Raw genomic sequence first — 14,867 nt, 5'->3', positions numbered from 1 at the left:
ATGCACTAATAGTTGTTTTCCACTCCAAAGTACCACCCCCGTAAAAGAAGGCGACCGATATGTCATATATTGGATATGAATAATGTGTCAATTTTTAGAGTTTGTAGTTCTACCGATGGTCTTTAGTATTGTGGCCCGCGTGGATTGTGCGGCTAGCTTCGTTATGAATTTTTTTATAATATCAAATATAGTTTTATATTATATTATAAAATATAAATATTAAAGTGGCAATATAGTTTTAAACTCGGACTTAACTTATATCAAACTTTTACATTCACGTTTTTTCTCCTTGTCCAATTCAGATTAAAAAATCTAATCCTTCCAAAAAAATCGACGTTCTTTTTTATCCAAAAATCATGTTTTTTTCTCTTTTTTGATCCAGATTATAAAAAATGCAATCCTTCCAAAAAAATCCACATTCTTTCATCCAAAAAATCATGTTCTTTTTTATCCAAAAAGTCACGTTTTTTTCTCTAAAAAAGCTCCTTGTCCAATTCAGATTCTTAAAAAAATCCATGTTCTTTTTTATATCCAAAAATCACGTTATTTTTTATCCAAAAATCAAGTTCTTTTTATTCTAAAAATTATGTTCTTTTTAATAAAAAATCATGTTTTCCCCTTGTCCGGTCAAAAAAATCCAATCCTTCCAAAAAAAAACCCACGCTCTTTTTTTTATCCAAAAAATCACTTTTTTTCTCTAAAAAACATTTTTATCTCCTTGTCCGATCCATATTAAAAAAATCCAATCCTTCCAAAAAAAATCCACATTCTATTTTTATCCAAGAGAATAATGTTCTTTTTTCTACTAAAAAATCCGTATGTTTCCTCCTTGTCCGATCCATATTAAAAAGATCCAATCTTTCCCAAAAAAAATCCACGTTCAATTTTATCAAAAAAATCAAGTTCTTTTTTCTCTAAAAAAACTCCTCCTTTTTTTTCTTTTTCTATGATTTATGATCCACCATGATCTAACGATACATATTTTTTTCTTTTTTCTCTGATTTATCTACACCGTTATAATCTGGATCCACCGTGATCTAACGGTTCATTTTTTTTCTTTTTCTCCGATTTATCTACACCGTTATAATCTGGACCCACCGTGATCTAACGGTTCATATTTTTTTCTTTTTCTCCAATTTATTTACACCGTTATAATCTGGACTCACCGTGATCTAACGGTTCATATTTTTTTCTTTTTCTTCGATTTATCTACACCGTTATAATCTAGACCCACCGCGATCTAATGGTTTATATTTTTTTTCTTTTTCTCCGATTAACGTGATAATTTCTAGCCGTGAGAGCGAACGTGGAGCCTTCTTTTTCTATTATTTTATATAGATAATAGATAGATAGATAGATAGATAGATGTTCCATAGAACGGCTCTTTAAAGTTTAAACTATCAATGTTCCATAGAACGGCTTCAGAATTCAGATGCAAACAACTGCATGTGCAATTTGTTAAGAGAACTCAGAACCTTAATCAAATGTGTTATTAGTATTCTGGATGGTGTAACAAAAACACACTCAAAATATTTTGAATTTACCATTCTTGTTTTGTTACATCAAACCAATCATTTGATGTTTCCACCAAAAGATTCTTTTAAAAATCTGATCTTTTGGTGCATCAAACCAATCAAAGACTCAGTATTAACAAGCGTGCCCTGTACATACACTACCAAAAGACGTAACTAAAGCTGACAGAATTGCCAGACTCAGTTTTTCATTTTCATTCCTCCCTGATAAGTGCTCAGGTGAAGTCGAAGATAGCATGCCCCAATCAACGATGAAGATGTCGATGAAGTCAAATCCAAAGGAACAAACAAAGATCAGTTACATTTCCAGTGCCGTACTATGCATTCGCGTTAACTACTGAGCAATGAGACTAACCGAATTGCTGAAACAATGCGAAGGACTGTAATGTCTTGCAACGCCTGTTAGCCAAGGTCGTCTCATCTGCAAGAGCATTGCCAAAAGAAATCAGTGAGCGAAAATTACTCTAGACCAATAGCCAAAAGCTGAAGCTCAACATCATTAAACAATTAAGGAATAAGTACGAATTACAGAAATATACCAGCATGATCATCTATGCTGTCCAAAGGACCTGTATCCGATAGAAGAGTTTGTTCTCGTGGTTCATCTTTATCGGATATGGTTGAAGCTGTTGAACATCCCAGTGTGGGAAGCCTTGGCTGCAGGCTTGGGCGCTTCAGGACTTCCAAACACATTCCAGAACCGTAGGGTCTCATCTGCAGCAGCCGATGCTACCGTGCAACCATCAGGACTCTGTAGTTCAATCACATGATAAGACCATCAGCGAAGAATAGATAAATTTGTAAGCAGTGACTGCAAATATAATCAGCAAGAAACTCACCTGAGCCATGAAAAGGACACGGGAGGTATGGCCAGTGAGTTCAGCCATCTTAACCATGGATGGATACTTCCACAAAGTCAGTTGGTTCTGTGTGAATCCGTGTGAACTCAGCAGCTCTCTCTCATTCTTGTTCCAGAGAAGAGCGCAAACCTGTGATCCGGTATCAACAGAATTCAAGCATGCACCGGTGTGCGTGTTCCAAAACTTGATGCACCGGTCACTACCACCACCACCAGTTGCCAGCAGGTTGCTCTGGAATGGGCACCAGGCGAGCGCTTTCACAGCGGCTGTGTGATCCTCAACTCTGTGCAACCACTGGTTGCGACCTGCGGATGGGACAGAGGATGCCATGGACACATCCCAAATGTGCAGAAGGTTGTCGTTGCCACCGCTGGCCAGTTGCTGCCCTGAACTAGACCACTTGAGCCCGCACACCTCCTGGCTGTGCCCCTGGTACGTCTGCACGATATGGTTCCTGATTCTTACGTCATTGTTCACAATGTTGCCGTCCATGCCGCCAGTGGTCAGGATGTTGTTGTTCCATGCCAGTGAACCGACTCTTGACTCGTGTACACCTCTCAGAGTTCTCAGCTGCAGAGAAAGAACAAGCTGGGCTCATGGACGGATCAAGCATGCTAGGACGCTGCCTACATTTTAGGATACAGAACAATACTAACCAGTCGGTTGGAGCTGGTGTCCCAGAGCTGGATGTCAGACGAGTTAAGGCCAACGGCGATATGCTGACCGTCGGGAGCCCAGCTGACGCTGGTGATCGGGCCACTGTCCTCGTCGACAGTCACGAGCTCAGATGTGGATCCGCTCGAAGCGTCCCACAGGTACACCGTGTCGCCCAGCGCAATTGACAACACGTTGTTGCTCCCCCAGTCGAGCAGGTTAAGGTAGTAATCGTCGACGAGGTCTGGTGCATCCAGAGTCCTCTCCGCAGACTGCATAGTTTCAAACCTCATCAGGAACCACAATTCCATGGGCATGCCGTTGCATCAACACGAAAGAAACACCAAGCACGTGAGTTTACCTGGGGAATGTAGCGCCGCTGCTTGGCCGGCTTGGCCTGATGGGAAGAAGCAGTATCCGCAGCAGAGACGTTCTCGGGCTCCGGAGGCTTGTTCCGGAAGGCAAGGATCCGGGTCCGGTTGTTGAGCAGCTTCTCGGCGAGCAGCCTCCGGTACGCCTCCTTGGACGGGGACGATGCCGCGTTCTCCTTGTCCTTCCTGGGCTCCGTGAGCAGGTAGTGCGCCATGTCCATGTCCATCGCCGACCTGTCCGGTATGAACCTGTCCCCCTGCAGAGCACGCACACCATCCACCCGTTCAGGCATTTCGTCGAACAGTCTATACGCGCTCATGGACCGGCGAACGGAGGACTCACGTAGCACTTGGCAGCCGGGTTGCGTGGGGCAGTGCTCAGTGATGGTATGTACGGGCGGGAGACGGCCTCCTGGAGCGGCGGGCGCGGAGCGAGCCCGCGGCTCTTCTCCGATGAGATCGAGTGGGATCCTGCGTCCATGGTTAGCAGAAACAGAAGGGAATAGACCAACACAAGCACAAAAATAGAATGCAAACAAACAGCAGTAATATCAAACAACAAGTGAAATCACCACGGTAAACCGGATTGATTAGAGAGTAATACAGAACAAATTAACACGCTAAGAAGATGGTATAATTAACTAAACACGAGGAAATTAACGGGAAAAAAAAAAGAGAACGAGAGCTTTGATTAGCAAGCGAGAAGAGAAGGCGTCGTCTCCCCAAGCGCGACGGATCGACGAGGGGAGGCGGCGAGGAGGGAGAGAAGAGGAGATGCAGATGCTTGCTTTGTGGGGCTTAGGGTCTTGACAGGGGAGCGTATTTGTAGGACGCCATGGCCGATGGGAGAGGGGCGGCGGCGGCGGCGATCGCAGGTCGCAACGGCTAGTGCGATGCGAGACGGAAAAAATTAGCCGTTGCTATTTTTAGGGCTTGCGCTGGGCTCTACGGTAGGTTGGGTGCGTTGGGCTAAGGCCCATATGGTGAAGGTTAAGAAGCACCAAGCACCCCAGCAGTTGAGAGCAAAAGTGTCTGATTTTTTTGTTTAAATTTCTCTACTGTATTGATAAAGGCTTCCTTCGTCTGCCGGCCCGAATCTTGTGACGATGGACTTCATCTCACTTGTGCTGAAATTCATTACAAATTGGCTTCATGGCCCCAATTGATAAGGCGTTATTCCTTTAACCTTGACATTTTTTGTTCGATTCCCAGCCTCCCAGGGAGGCCTGTTTAAGTTCTTTTTTTAAGAACACGTGGAGCCTGATTAGGAATGTATTGATTATTAATATTTATATTTTAGTCCTAAATTCACAGTGTTCTCTGTTATAATATTTTATCGACAAATATATATCAGACAAAGATTGTAAATTTAATATCAAAATTTTGCCATCTAAATAAATTCTCAAAATAAATCATTATTATTGTGATTTTGGGTAGATTATTTTGATTGTTGTACAAAGTTGAAGAGCAAAAATATTTCTACATATAAACATTAGGGGAATTGCTCCTTTGACACTTGTTTTAAAGCTAATTATCAATCTAACCCTATTTTTTCAGTTTGCTTATTTAACCACGTTTTTTAAAAAACAAAGCCACTGAGTGACCCTCTTTCATGGAGTGAAGTTAACAATGTTAACTGGGGAACAAATTGATTGTTTTGTCCTTCCCTCTTTCTATCTCCCCCTCCTCTTCTCTCCTCCCTCGGCCGAGCCGAGGCCACGCATTGCCTATCCCCGCGCACGCTTGCGTTGCCGTCGGCCGTCACGCCTCCGTTCATTTACACCCGTAATCGTGTCGTGCGCCCGTCACTTTGCCAACACGCAACGGCTTCTACCCGTCCCCTTGTCTCTAGCCACCGCCACCTCTCTCCAACGGCCTCCTCGTGAGCGGCAGCCGCTGTCTCTACTACCCCTTCTCGCCCTAGCACACGCCCACCACTGCATGCGCACCCCGCGGGCTTTCTTCGTACCATGCCCCACCTCTCACCGCCGTCTCCATGCACCAACCACTTAAGTCGTGGATGGTCTACTACACGGGATGAAGAGAGATAAAATTAGGTTAATGATGGATGAGGGTAGTTTCATCATTCCATAATTATTATTTTTCTTTTCCTAAAATGAAACTCCATAAGAGGGTCAAACGATGGCTTGGTTTTTAAAAACGAGGTCAAATAAGCAAATAAAAAAATGGTCATTTCGACAATTAGCATTCATACGAGGGTCAAATGAGCCATTGTCCCGTAAATATTTTATTTATGTATAAAGTTTAGGAACATATTTATTTTATTTGTGTTTAAAGCTTGTGAATACCTATGCATAAAGTTTATGACTAGAAATATTTTATCTATGTGTAAACTTAATGTATATTTATGTAGAAAGTTTAACGATGGAAAGTTTCATATATATAATTTCAAGTAGAAGTTTGAAATTTTAAGTTCACTTTTATTTGAAAAGGAGGACTTAATCGAGAAAAAAACGTTGATAAGGTTTTGATATTAAATACTAGAAATTACAATATTCTTTTCCATAGATTTTTTACAATAGAATGAAAATATTTTTTTAATATTTAGTGGGGGCAAGTTAATGGAACATCAAATTACATCGTCAAAATGATCGCACAAAAACTTCACTTTATGTACTTGCACCTTATGTCCTAAGGACTCAATAGAGGGGAAAAAAAATACAAGTTGTCGCTTTGCCCTTGCACCTTTCTTGTTTTTTCTTTTATAGGGTATATTAGTCATCGAGGTCGCTTGATGGGGACTAAATCACTGCACTTATGTTCAACCGTATAGGTTAGCCCCCTAAAATCCTTTGTCATTATATAACCAAAATTCACTTGAGGGACCTAGATGCACTTTCAATGATCACATTAGTTTGCATAATCACATTTGCTCGTTTGGCTATTGAGGGTGATCCTTTATTTTATATCTTGAAACTAATTTTGAATTTTATACTTTGATTGTAAAATAATTTTAGGATGTTTTTCACTTATGTTTCTTGGCTCTATTTTTGTGGCTAACCAAAAAAATATTCTTAAAAATCAAAATTTAAATTCAAATCAGTTGAAATCCAAATGAGTGTTAAGTAGTGCCTAAGTAGATGGTTACAAACAACCGACATCGTGTGCTTTCTTTCATCTAACTCATTTAACTCCTCACAACTATTTTTACTCATAAACAAATGACTATATCCTTTTATGACATTATCTATAGAAGCAAGAACATAGAGTACCTACAATGCGGTGAATTCCACACTCCCGGTCAAAGGTGCAATACTTCAAACTAAGCGTGAATCTTCAAGCGTGATGAGAATTTTTGAACCAGACATGATCTATCCAAGCTGGATGCCTGGATACAAGCCTTGATGAAGCGAAGAGATTTGAAGACAGAAGAGTTGGACGCCATCATCCATTAGTGCCTCTTCAATGGATGCTCGACAAAATATAAGTCTTAGGATTTTTTTACCATCCTCGAAAAATATCTCAAGGTATCAAGAATTTTATTATAAATTTTTGGTACATCAAGGTAAAATGTACCTTAAGGTACCACACTTAGTGACATAAGAAGGATAAAAAAGCTCATCCTTATTATCGATTAAAGTTTTGTCTTAACACAATTAAATACAGAGTGCATTCTTATGCAATAGTCTAACTCTAGCGTCTATCTGACAATAGCATGATACACCTGTTGCTCCCTCCGTTTTTCTTTCTATTTGAAGATGTTGACTTTTTAATTTATATTTGATCATTCATCTATTCAAAAATTTTATTCAAATATACAAAATTATAAATCAGACCTAAAAGTTACAATAGTAATAAACCGAATTATAATAAAATAGTCAATAATTATATAAATGGACGAATGATCAAACGTGCATAAAAAGTTAACGGCGTTAAAAAAAATCGAAGAGAGTACTTAATAAGGTTGCGATTAAACCAACGCATATCTGCAGTGCTCTTGCTGTGATGTTGTAGTTTGCCTCCCGTATCATATTTCGGGCTCACCAGTTGCTTACACCCGTACACACTCGAAAATTTCACACACATGCCGTCATCAACTCATCCGTTAAGCGTGCTCACGTACAGGCGTACAGATGCACGGTATTCGCGTACATGCGCCAATCAAGTTCGAGAACGGAAAAACTCCGTCGCCATCCAGCACATGGAGCCATGGACTCCCCGTGCTCCCGTAACGTGCGCCATCAGCCCGCGCCGCGCGCCCGCCCCTGGATTCGATTCCGGCCCATGTGTTTGATCGACCCGTCGGTTACCTTCCGTGCCGGTGCCCCCTCCTCCCTCCTCCCTCCCTCTCTCTCTCTCACACACGCAGACCGGACCACCGGAAACCAAGAACAGAACTACCCGAAAGGAAAAAAAAAGTCTTTAATTTCCCACCTTTTTCTGTCGCAGAAAGAGGAGGGAAAAAAAATTATTCCGGAGGAGCGCCGGAGGAGCTGACCGCCTCGGCGGCAGGGAACCAGCGCCGCCGCCGGAGGGCCTCCTGCGTCGCGGTGGTGGTGGTGGTGGAGGAGGAGGAGAAGGTGGGGGTTGGGGGGAGGAAGCGCCGAAGCGGTTCTCCGTGGGATCCTCGGTGAGAAGCTTCTAGAAGCTGTTCTCGGAGGCTGAGCGAGTGGGAGGGCAGGGCGATCTAGGCGCGCGGAGGAGGCGCTGGGCAGGAGGGCTTGTAGATGCCGGCGCCCTCCGGGATTTGAATGGAAGGCAGATCTCGAGGGGGAGGGAAGTTTCTAGAAGCGGGGTGAGGCGAGCCGGGCGGTTAGGGGTTGGTCTGGTGGCCGGAGGAGCGATGGCGGGGTGCTCGGAGTGGGGAGGGGGAGGAGATGGGGAGGAGGCATGCTGCGGCGTTGGGGATACCTCGCCGGGGACCATTGTGTGGGTGCGGCGGAGGAACGGGTCATGGTGGCCCGGCAGGATTCTGGGGCCCGACGAGCTGCCGCCGTCGCAGATCATGTCGCCAAGGTCCGGCACGCCGGTCAAGCTTCTTGGCCGTGAGGATGCCAGCGTGTGAGTTCCAACTCTCAATCCCAAACCTGCCTTCTTGTTTGTAACGTTCTACTTCTGTGGCTAATGGCTAGGTAAATTTTTGGTTAGTTGCTGCCTCTAGTGCATTTCGGATGCTGAGAAATTTTCTTTTTCAGTAATTCAGTCCTTTGAAACTTCGATGGAAGAAGGCGAGAAGCAAGGGTGTGTACCTGTGTCTCGTGTGCTAGGATGAGATGATCTGTTATTGTAGTTTAGCTCAGTGCTAGCATGCTTACGTGCCTTGTTGCTTACAGTCTGAGGACAATTTAGAGCTCTTGTTTGTAAAATATGCAGTGAAATTTGTGGAACTGATAACCCACTGATTGTTTTCCTGGTATTATGCGGTTACTGATCTTTGAAGGCTCTAGGTGTCAAGGACTGAAAAGAAACTAGAAAGATTATACGATTGCTCTTGTACCCCTTGTTCCTGAGGTAGTGAGGTTGTTATACAGTTGCTATAATGCTATGTTCAGCATGTCAGTTCTGTAGAGAATTTTCCATTGTTTGCTATGCGTAAACCAAGAAAATGGTCGTTCTATGTGAAACTAACTTTGACTTTATGTAATTCGGGGAAATGCTTGCCTTCTAGAAATCAAACAGGGGGAGGGTTCGAGTAATGTTGCTGAATATTTATTGATCATTCATTTCCGATTCTATTTTATCTGCAGTATTTTCTCATAAATTAATAGCCACACTATTACATTCATATTGTTTGTTTTGTTACATGATTGCTTCGTGTATTATGAATTCTGAAGTCCATTTACTTGTCTTCTATTATTCATAGCGACTGGTACAACATTGAAAAATCAAAGCGTGTAAAAGCATTTAGGTGTGGGGAATTTGATGCATGTATTGAGAAGGCAGAGGCTACTGAAGGAAATTCTCTGAAGAAAAGAGAGAAGTATGCACGTAGAGAAGATGCTATTCTTCATGCTCTTGAATTGGAGAAGAAGTTGCTTGCATCGAAGAATCAGGCTCAAGGTTCCAAACCTGCTAGTGTCCCTGGTAAGCTCATTTAATGGCAGAGTTTGATATAACTTCCTTCGTTGTTGAGTATATTGTTCGCATAGTCTTCAAGGGAGTATGATGGATATAAAACCTCAGTTTCTTTTGTGAATGCAGTTTGCTCTAAACATAACAAAGATCTTGGAAGTACCCGCTACAAGAGCAAAAAGAGTAAGAAACGGAAGGGTATATCCACTTCTTCTGATACAAAAAAAGAGGCTGAGCAATATTTTCCCCATGCTGGCTCAAAGGGAAACTTTCTAGATTCTCCTACTCGGGTCATTTCTGACAATCCATTGGGTAATCACTTGGGAGACATCTCCCATGTAAGACATATTCAGGCCGGAGCAAGTTTAGAGAGCAAGGAGAAAATCACAACTGTGGAAAAGATTAGATCAGATGGAAGTGATTTTGATGAATCTATTGAAAAAAGTGATAAACGCCAAGCACTGGTTCAGATTTTGCAGAGCAGTCCAAAATTGCCTCATCAGTCACAGCACAATGATGACTATGGGGATGTCCCAACTCAGGGAGAAATGGATCGATCGCCTGCCAATTACCGGGCTAAAAGAAGTAGATATGTATTCTTACCCACTGATTCTGGTGATACTTACAGTCATAGTGATTTACCTTCCATACAAGTGGCTTCCACAGGAGGTGATTTTGATACTGAAAGTTATCTTCATCATCCTGCTTCTTTTTCTGAGGAGCAGACATCTTCTGATCTAGTTGAGAAGCACATATCTGAGTCTTCAGAGAGGGAATGCTCTGAGAGTGAGACGGAAGATGATGCTGAGCTTTTACAAAGTATGTGTTCACACCTTGCTAATATTTCTTTTCAATTTTTACTTGTGCATGTGCGGGTTCACATTGTTTAAAACATTACCAGAACTTATTGTTGTTGCACCAAATATGACTGAACAGTTTTTATCTTATTTACCCACTCTGTTGATTTTATGAGGTGCTCACACATTTCTAGGCTGAAACTTGAGTTTTGAACCAACGATGAGTCAAACAACATGTAGGTTTTGTGACACAAAATGACACCATTGGATTTAACTGAAATTAATTTTTTACCATGATTTTGTAGCCATGGACAGTTTATTGTAAGACAGATTAGCACTCCAAGTTCAAATGTTCTATTCTTCCTAACTTGTATAACAATAAGAACTTGTCTGAGTTAATGTTGGTTATGCCAATGAATATTGTCAAATTTGCAATTGAGGTGTGTGACCTGGTTCAAGAACAAGGAGATAGCAAATGATTTAGATAGCCACTCAAATTATCTTATGTGCACCTTTGTTTTCATTTCTGTATAGCTCTAGTTAAGCTTGCATCAGTTCTGTCAATATACCTTCGTGGCTGTGCTCTTGTTTTTTTTTTTTTTGAGTTTTAGATTTTGGCTTGTTTGATCACGGTCACGATCTTTTGAGCAGGTTCAAATTTGATTCTGCATCCAGCATCAAATGCCCATGATCCTTATTTCCTTCCAGCTTCTGAAAAGTTCAGGCATGTGGACATTGATGCTGATGCTGATGAGCTGACTTATTCTTCTTATATGTGTCAAGTGAATGAATCAGAAGAGGATGGCTCTTCTGAGCTGGGTGTCTCCCAATGGCATATGAAAGGTAAACGTAATAGCCGCAATGCACCAAAGAGATTGGATACGACAGATGGATATCCCTGGTTAGACAAATCAGATAGTTTCATGGATGGATCTCTGTATAAAACAAATGGTAGAAATTCTAGAAAAGGGAATATACAAATTTCCAATCAGCAATTGCTTGGACAAAGTTCTTACCAAATCAAAGATGAGCTCAATTATGATTCTGATGAAACAGATTTTTTTGAGGACACAGGCCATTCAGAGGTTAACTTTTACCATGGTAGAACATATTCTTCATGTTTGAAGGCTACAAGAGATTTTAGCCGAAGCTACAGTTATTTTAGTGATTATGGAAATGATTCTTCCAAGATTTCTCCCCTAAACAGGGATTCGGATAAGATATTTCATGTTGATCGGAATGCATACTGGGACGGATCTTCATTCTACCAAAAGTACAGTTCACGTCTTCGTGGCATGGGTCCAATGTTGTTTGATGTTGACTTGAAGGTCCAGGCTAGCTACCAGGGAGAGCATGTTCCTCTTGTGTCCTTAATGAGCAGACTGAATGGCAAAGCAATTGTTGGGCATCCTGTTCAAATTGAAATACTTGGAGATGGTTCCACTGATAACTTGGTTTCTTGTGGCAATATTAGTTTGGAAGGGAGAACTGGAGGTCAACCTGCTTGGTGTACAGGCAGGAGGACTGCCATGCAAAGAATTCCCCGATCTAACCCTTCGGGGGCATCATTGGATGGTGATGATGAAGGTAGTTTTGCATATCCAGACTCAGAGATGAAACCAGGATTTAGAAAATACTCAGCCTCAAATCATCAGGTAAAGGTTGATAAGAAAAGCACCTCAAATGCTAGGAGGCCGTCAGCGTTTAAATCTCAAAAGAAGGCATCCAAGAAAGCAAGCCTGTCAAGTCAGAAGGTCCGAACCCTCTCTTCCATTTCCACTGGAAAAAGGCATCATGGAGTAGGTGGTCAGGCAAAAGCACATAGGCACAGTGGCATTTTTGGTGGCTTGATCAGAATAGGAGGAGCAGTTCCACTTGTCACATGTGTCCCTGCGAAGGTTGTGTTTACCAGGATATTGGAAGCTGTTGGCAGGCCACCTCTCGCTGTTGCTCACCGTGTTCGAATGGCTAGTCCTGCCTTACGAGATCCTTCATAGGCGTCAACTGTGATGTTAAATATCTCGTGTTAATTTGCTAGCCTGGACCTGCAATTTCGTGTACATTCCCTGCTAATCGAAGATGTGGGTTTTCCAGTCATTTGGGCTAAAGTCAGTAAAGAGAAAATTGGCATGGTTACTTCACTATAACTTGGGAACAGCTGATAACTAATTAGCAGCGTGACATGTAAAGATCAACAGGGCTTGTATATTTCTAACTGGAGGTTGAGAGCCCTTAGGCTTTCATCATACAGTAGTGGAGCCAATGACTTCCATGGAAGGGAAATTCTTTGCAGATCAACTAGTGTTGGTAACTATAAAATGGCTTTTGGCATATCTGTCTCCTGTAAAGTACTAACTTCAGCATTTTAGGATGTCTATTTTAGCTAATCTTATGCATCATCTCATAGTCAATAGTTCATAGTTTCTCTGATGTCATGTATAATCCCTCAGTTATATTCAGATTTGCCTGCTATTTACTGTCCAAAGAATTAATAGTTTCTTCGACTGTATGTTCTGTTTATAAGCATGTGTAGCAATTCGATGTAATATATCATAACTGTAACACCAGTTGATGTTAACAATGTAGTTTTTTTCTCTGTATCCCGTTGAAGTGAAAAAAATCATTTCATATATATTTACTCCGGTTGAGCGTCATTGCACGTATTATGAGTTGTCCGCAAAGAGAAAGAGGTATTCTGAATTGTTACCTTACCCCTGCATCTTGCCGCAGTTTCTGATAAAAAGGGAGTTCTTGTTTAATAGTGGATGGGAATATCTAGTACCCTGTTTTGTCGTCTCCACAAGTTAATAATCGAAGATGAAAGGGATGAATCTCACGGTGAGGAACCCATGTGGCATGTGAGGGATGGATCATCAAGAAAACTTTGATCTCAAGTACACGAGAAGAAAAAGGAAGAAATTTATCATTTAGTATTATCTCCATTTCAAGTTATAAGATATTTATACGAATTTAGAGAAAACTAAAATATTTTTATATGAATTTATAGAAATCTAAAATATCTTATAACCTGAAACTGAAACAGATGAGGTATATATCATTAGAGTATAGTGGAATTGGAAACCACGAAATCTAGGCCAAATTCAACTCCTGAACAAACCTAAAGATAATTGTGGCCGCTCAATATTAACTTGTACAACAATGGTGCGTCCCGTTCCGTTGGATCGAGCAGCCGCCCGAACACTGGAGCCTTTTGACAGTTTCGGCCACGAGGCAAGTGAAGTGCACAGTGGGCTTTAGCCTGTAGGCGCAGTCCATTCACGGCCCAAAGCTCCTGAAAAGCTCAACTCGTCTTCAACCCCACGACTGGAACGGACAGCGCCAACTCCGTTCCTCCGCCGTCACCATGGCCGAGCGGCCGGTGGTTCGCCGCGCGCCCGTGCCGAACCACCATTGCCGCGGAATTTTCTCGTTTCTCCTCCAATCGTTCGAGGCCACCGTCACACTGCCGGTCCAATCCCAATCGCCGGTTCTTCGCCCCCTCCCGCAAGCGAAAGCTCACTTTCCCCCTCTTCTCCGGTAATAATCCCCTGCCCCCCGCTCCATCACCGCTTGGTTTCACTGCCACCGCTTCCTCAACATTCGCTTCCCCCTCGTCGCGCCTACGCGCTTCCCACCTCGCCGCCGCCCCCTCGTTTGTTGCCTTTGGCTCGGGCTCCCGCTTCTCGGGAAAGCACGGCAGCCACCGCGGCACGTGCTTCAGCGGTGGCTCCTTCCCCGCCGCCGCAAAGCTCTCCCACGCCTTGCAGCTTGGGTTCCCTGCCCTCCGCGGTACGGGCTTCGGGAACGGCACCTCCCGCACCGCGCGGACGAAGCCGGCGAGCTCCAAGAGCACGCCGGAGCGGAGGACGGGGCGAGCGGGGTCCGACGCGCCGGGGAACCCGGCGGCCGCGTGGCCCTCGAGCGCGAGGGTGAGGTCCACGAGGTTGGGCTCCGTGCGGCCGTGGGCCTCGGTGATGGCCGAGGCCGCGCGGCCCAGGGAGGCCACGTAGCGGCCGGCGATGTCGGAGAGGGCGCGGAGAGCGGCGGGCTCCGCCGCGGTGTAGCCGGACGAGCGGAGGATCTGGGCGGTGGATACGGTGGTTAGCGCGGCCTGGAGGCTGCAGGGAAGGTGGTCGGCCGCCTCACGGGTGACCCTCGCCGGAGTTCCCATTCATGGCGGCGACGGCGAGGAGGCTTAAAACCCTAGAGGTCAGATCGTTGGAGGCGGTGGTTTTATGGCTTTATGCCATGTTTCAGTTTCAGTTTATATTTTTATTTCTTTTTCCTTGTGCACTTTTTGGATCTTTAAGTGGAAAGTACTATTCCGGATCAGTTTTGGGCTTACTACCTGTGCATTGGAGGCCCACATATTTTATAAGTTGGGCCTAATTCATTATGATATTTTAGGTTCATTTCCCCTCCCAAGGTAACGAGATTAGGAGAGTACAGGGCATTCCCAGGAACCAAAGAGAAAGCTCCATTAGAAAGAAGAAAAAAAAAGCCACCAGCAGAGTGTAGATCACTTTTTTTTTCTCTTTTTTTTTTTGAAATAGAAGAACAACCGAACAACAGCTCCTCCTATTTCTATTATCGGAAAAGACAGATAATACAGCGTTTAGG

General features: G+C 43.3%; 3 protein-coding genes across 3 annotated transcripts; 1 reads left to right on the top strand and 2 right to left on the bottom strand.

Annotated features, from left to right (window-relative positions):
* Nucleotides 1–1,469: 1,469 nt before the first annotated feature.
* On the bottom strand, nucleotides 1,470–4,297 carry LOC102704587 (cell division cycle 20.2, cofactor of APC complex-like). Its single transcript, XM_040521119.1, has 7 exons — nucleotides 3,761–4,297; nucleotides 3,408–3,674; nucleotides 3,049–3,318; nucleotides 2,372–2,962; nucleotides 2,072–2,283; nucleotides 1,888–1,953; nucleotides 1,470–1,736 (listed from the first exon to the last, which is right to left on the bottom strand). Exons 1-5 carry the CDS (start codon nucleotides 3,896–3,898, stop codon nucleotides 2,140–2,142), a joined length of 1,410 nt encoding a protein of 469 aa, XP_040377053.1. The 5' UTR covers nucleotides 3,899–4,297; the 3' UTR covers nucleotides 1,470–1,736; nucleotides 1,888–1,953; nucleotides 2,072–2,139.
* A 3,435-nt stretch (nucleotides 4,298–7,732) lies between these two features.
* Nucleotides 7,733–12,847, top strand: LOC102704308. Its single transcript, XM_006647675.3, has 4 exons — nucleotides 7,733–8,439; nucleotides 9,242–9,462; nucleotides 9,580–10,269; nucleotides 10,899–12,847. The coding sequence occupies exons 1-4, from the start codon at nucleotides 8,222–8,224 to the stop codon at nucleotides 12,242–12,244; spliced, it is 2,475 nt and encodes an 824-aa protein (XP_006647738.1). The 5' UTR covers nucleotides 7,733–8,221; the 3' UTR covers nucleotides 12,245–12,847.
* A 452-nt stretch (nucleotides 12,848–13,299) lies between these two features.
* LOC102702448 (transcription initiation factor TFIID subunit 8) lies at nucleotides 13,300–14,514 on the bottom strand. Its single transcript, XM_006648899.3, has one exon. The coding sequence runs from the start codon at nucleotides 14,416–14,418 to the stop codon at nucleotides 13,549–13,551; it is 870 nt and encodes a 289-aa protein (XP_006648962.2). The 5' UTR covers nucleotides 14,419–14,514; the 3' UTR covers nucleotides 13,300–13,548.
* Between the last annotated feature and the right edge of the window lie 353 nt (nucleotides 14,515–14,867).

The sequence above is a fragment of the Oryza brachyantha genome, chromosome 2, assembly GCF_000231095.2.
Source record: "Oryza brachyantha chromosome 2, ObraRS2, whole genome shotgun sequence".
Lineage (NCBI taxonomy): Eukaryota > Viridiplantae > Streptophyta > Magnoliopsida > Poales > Poaceae > Oryza > Oryza brachyantha.
This window is presented reverse-complemented; position numbering and strand designations above follow the sequence as displayed.

Coding starts and splice junctions, on each gene's coding strand:
- LOC102704587 (XM_040521119.1), bottom strand. CDS start 3,898: ATGGACGCAGGATCCCACTCGATCTCATCGGAGAAGAGCCGCGGGCTC. Junction 3,675..3,760: donor ACCCGGCTGCCAAGTGCTAC/GTGAGTCCTCCG, acceptor CGTGCTCTGCAG/GGGGACAGGTTCATACCGGA. Junction 3,319..3,407: donor AGCGGCGCTACATTCCCCAG/GTAAACTCACGT, acceptor GAAACTATGCAG/TCTGCGGAGAGGACTCTGGA.
- LOC102704308 (XM_006647675.3), top strand. CDS start 8,222: ATGGCGGGGTGCTCGGAGTGGGGAGGGGGAGGAGATGGGGAGGAGGCA. Junction 8,440..9,241: donor GGCCGTGAGGATGCCAGCGT/GTGAGTTCCAAC, acceptor TATTATTCATAG/CGACTGGTACAACATTGAAA. Junction 10,270..10,898: donor TGATGCTGAGCTTTTACAAA/GTATGTGTTCAC, acceptor TCTTTTGAGCAG/GTTCAAATTTGATTCTGCAT.
- LOC102702448 (XM_006648899.3), bottom strand. CDS start 14,418: ATGGGAACTCCGGCGAGGGTCACCCGTGAGGCGGCCGACCACCTTCCC.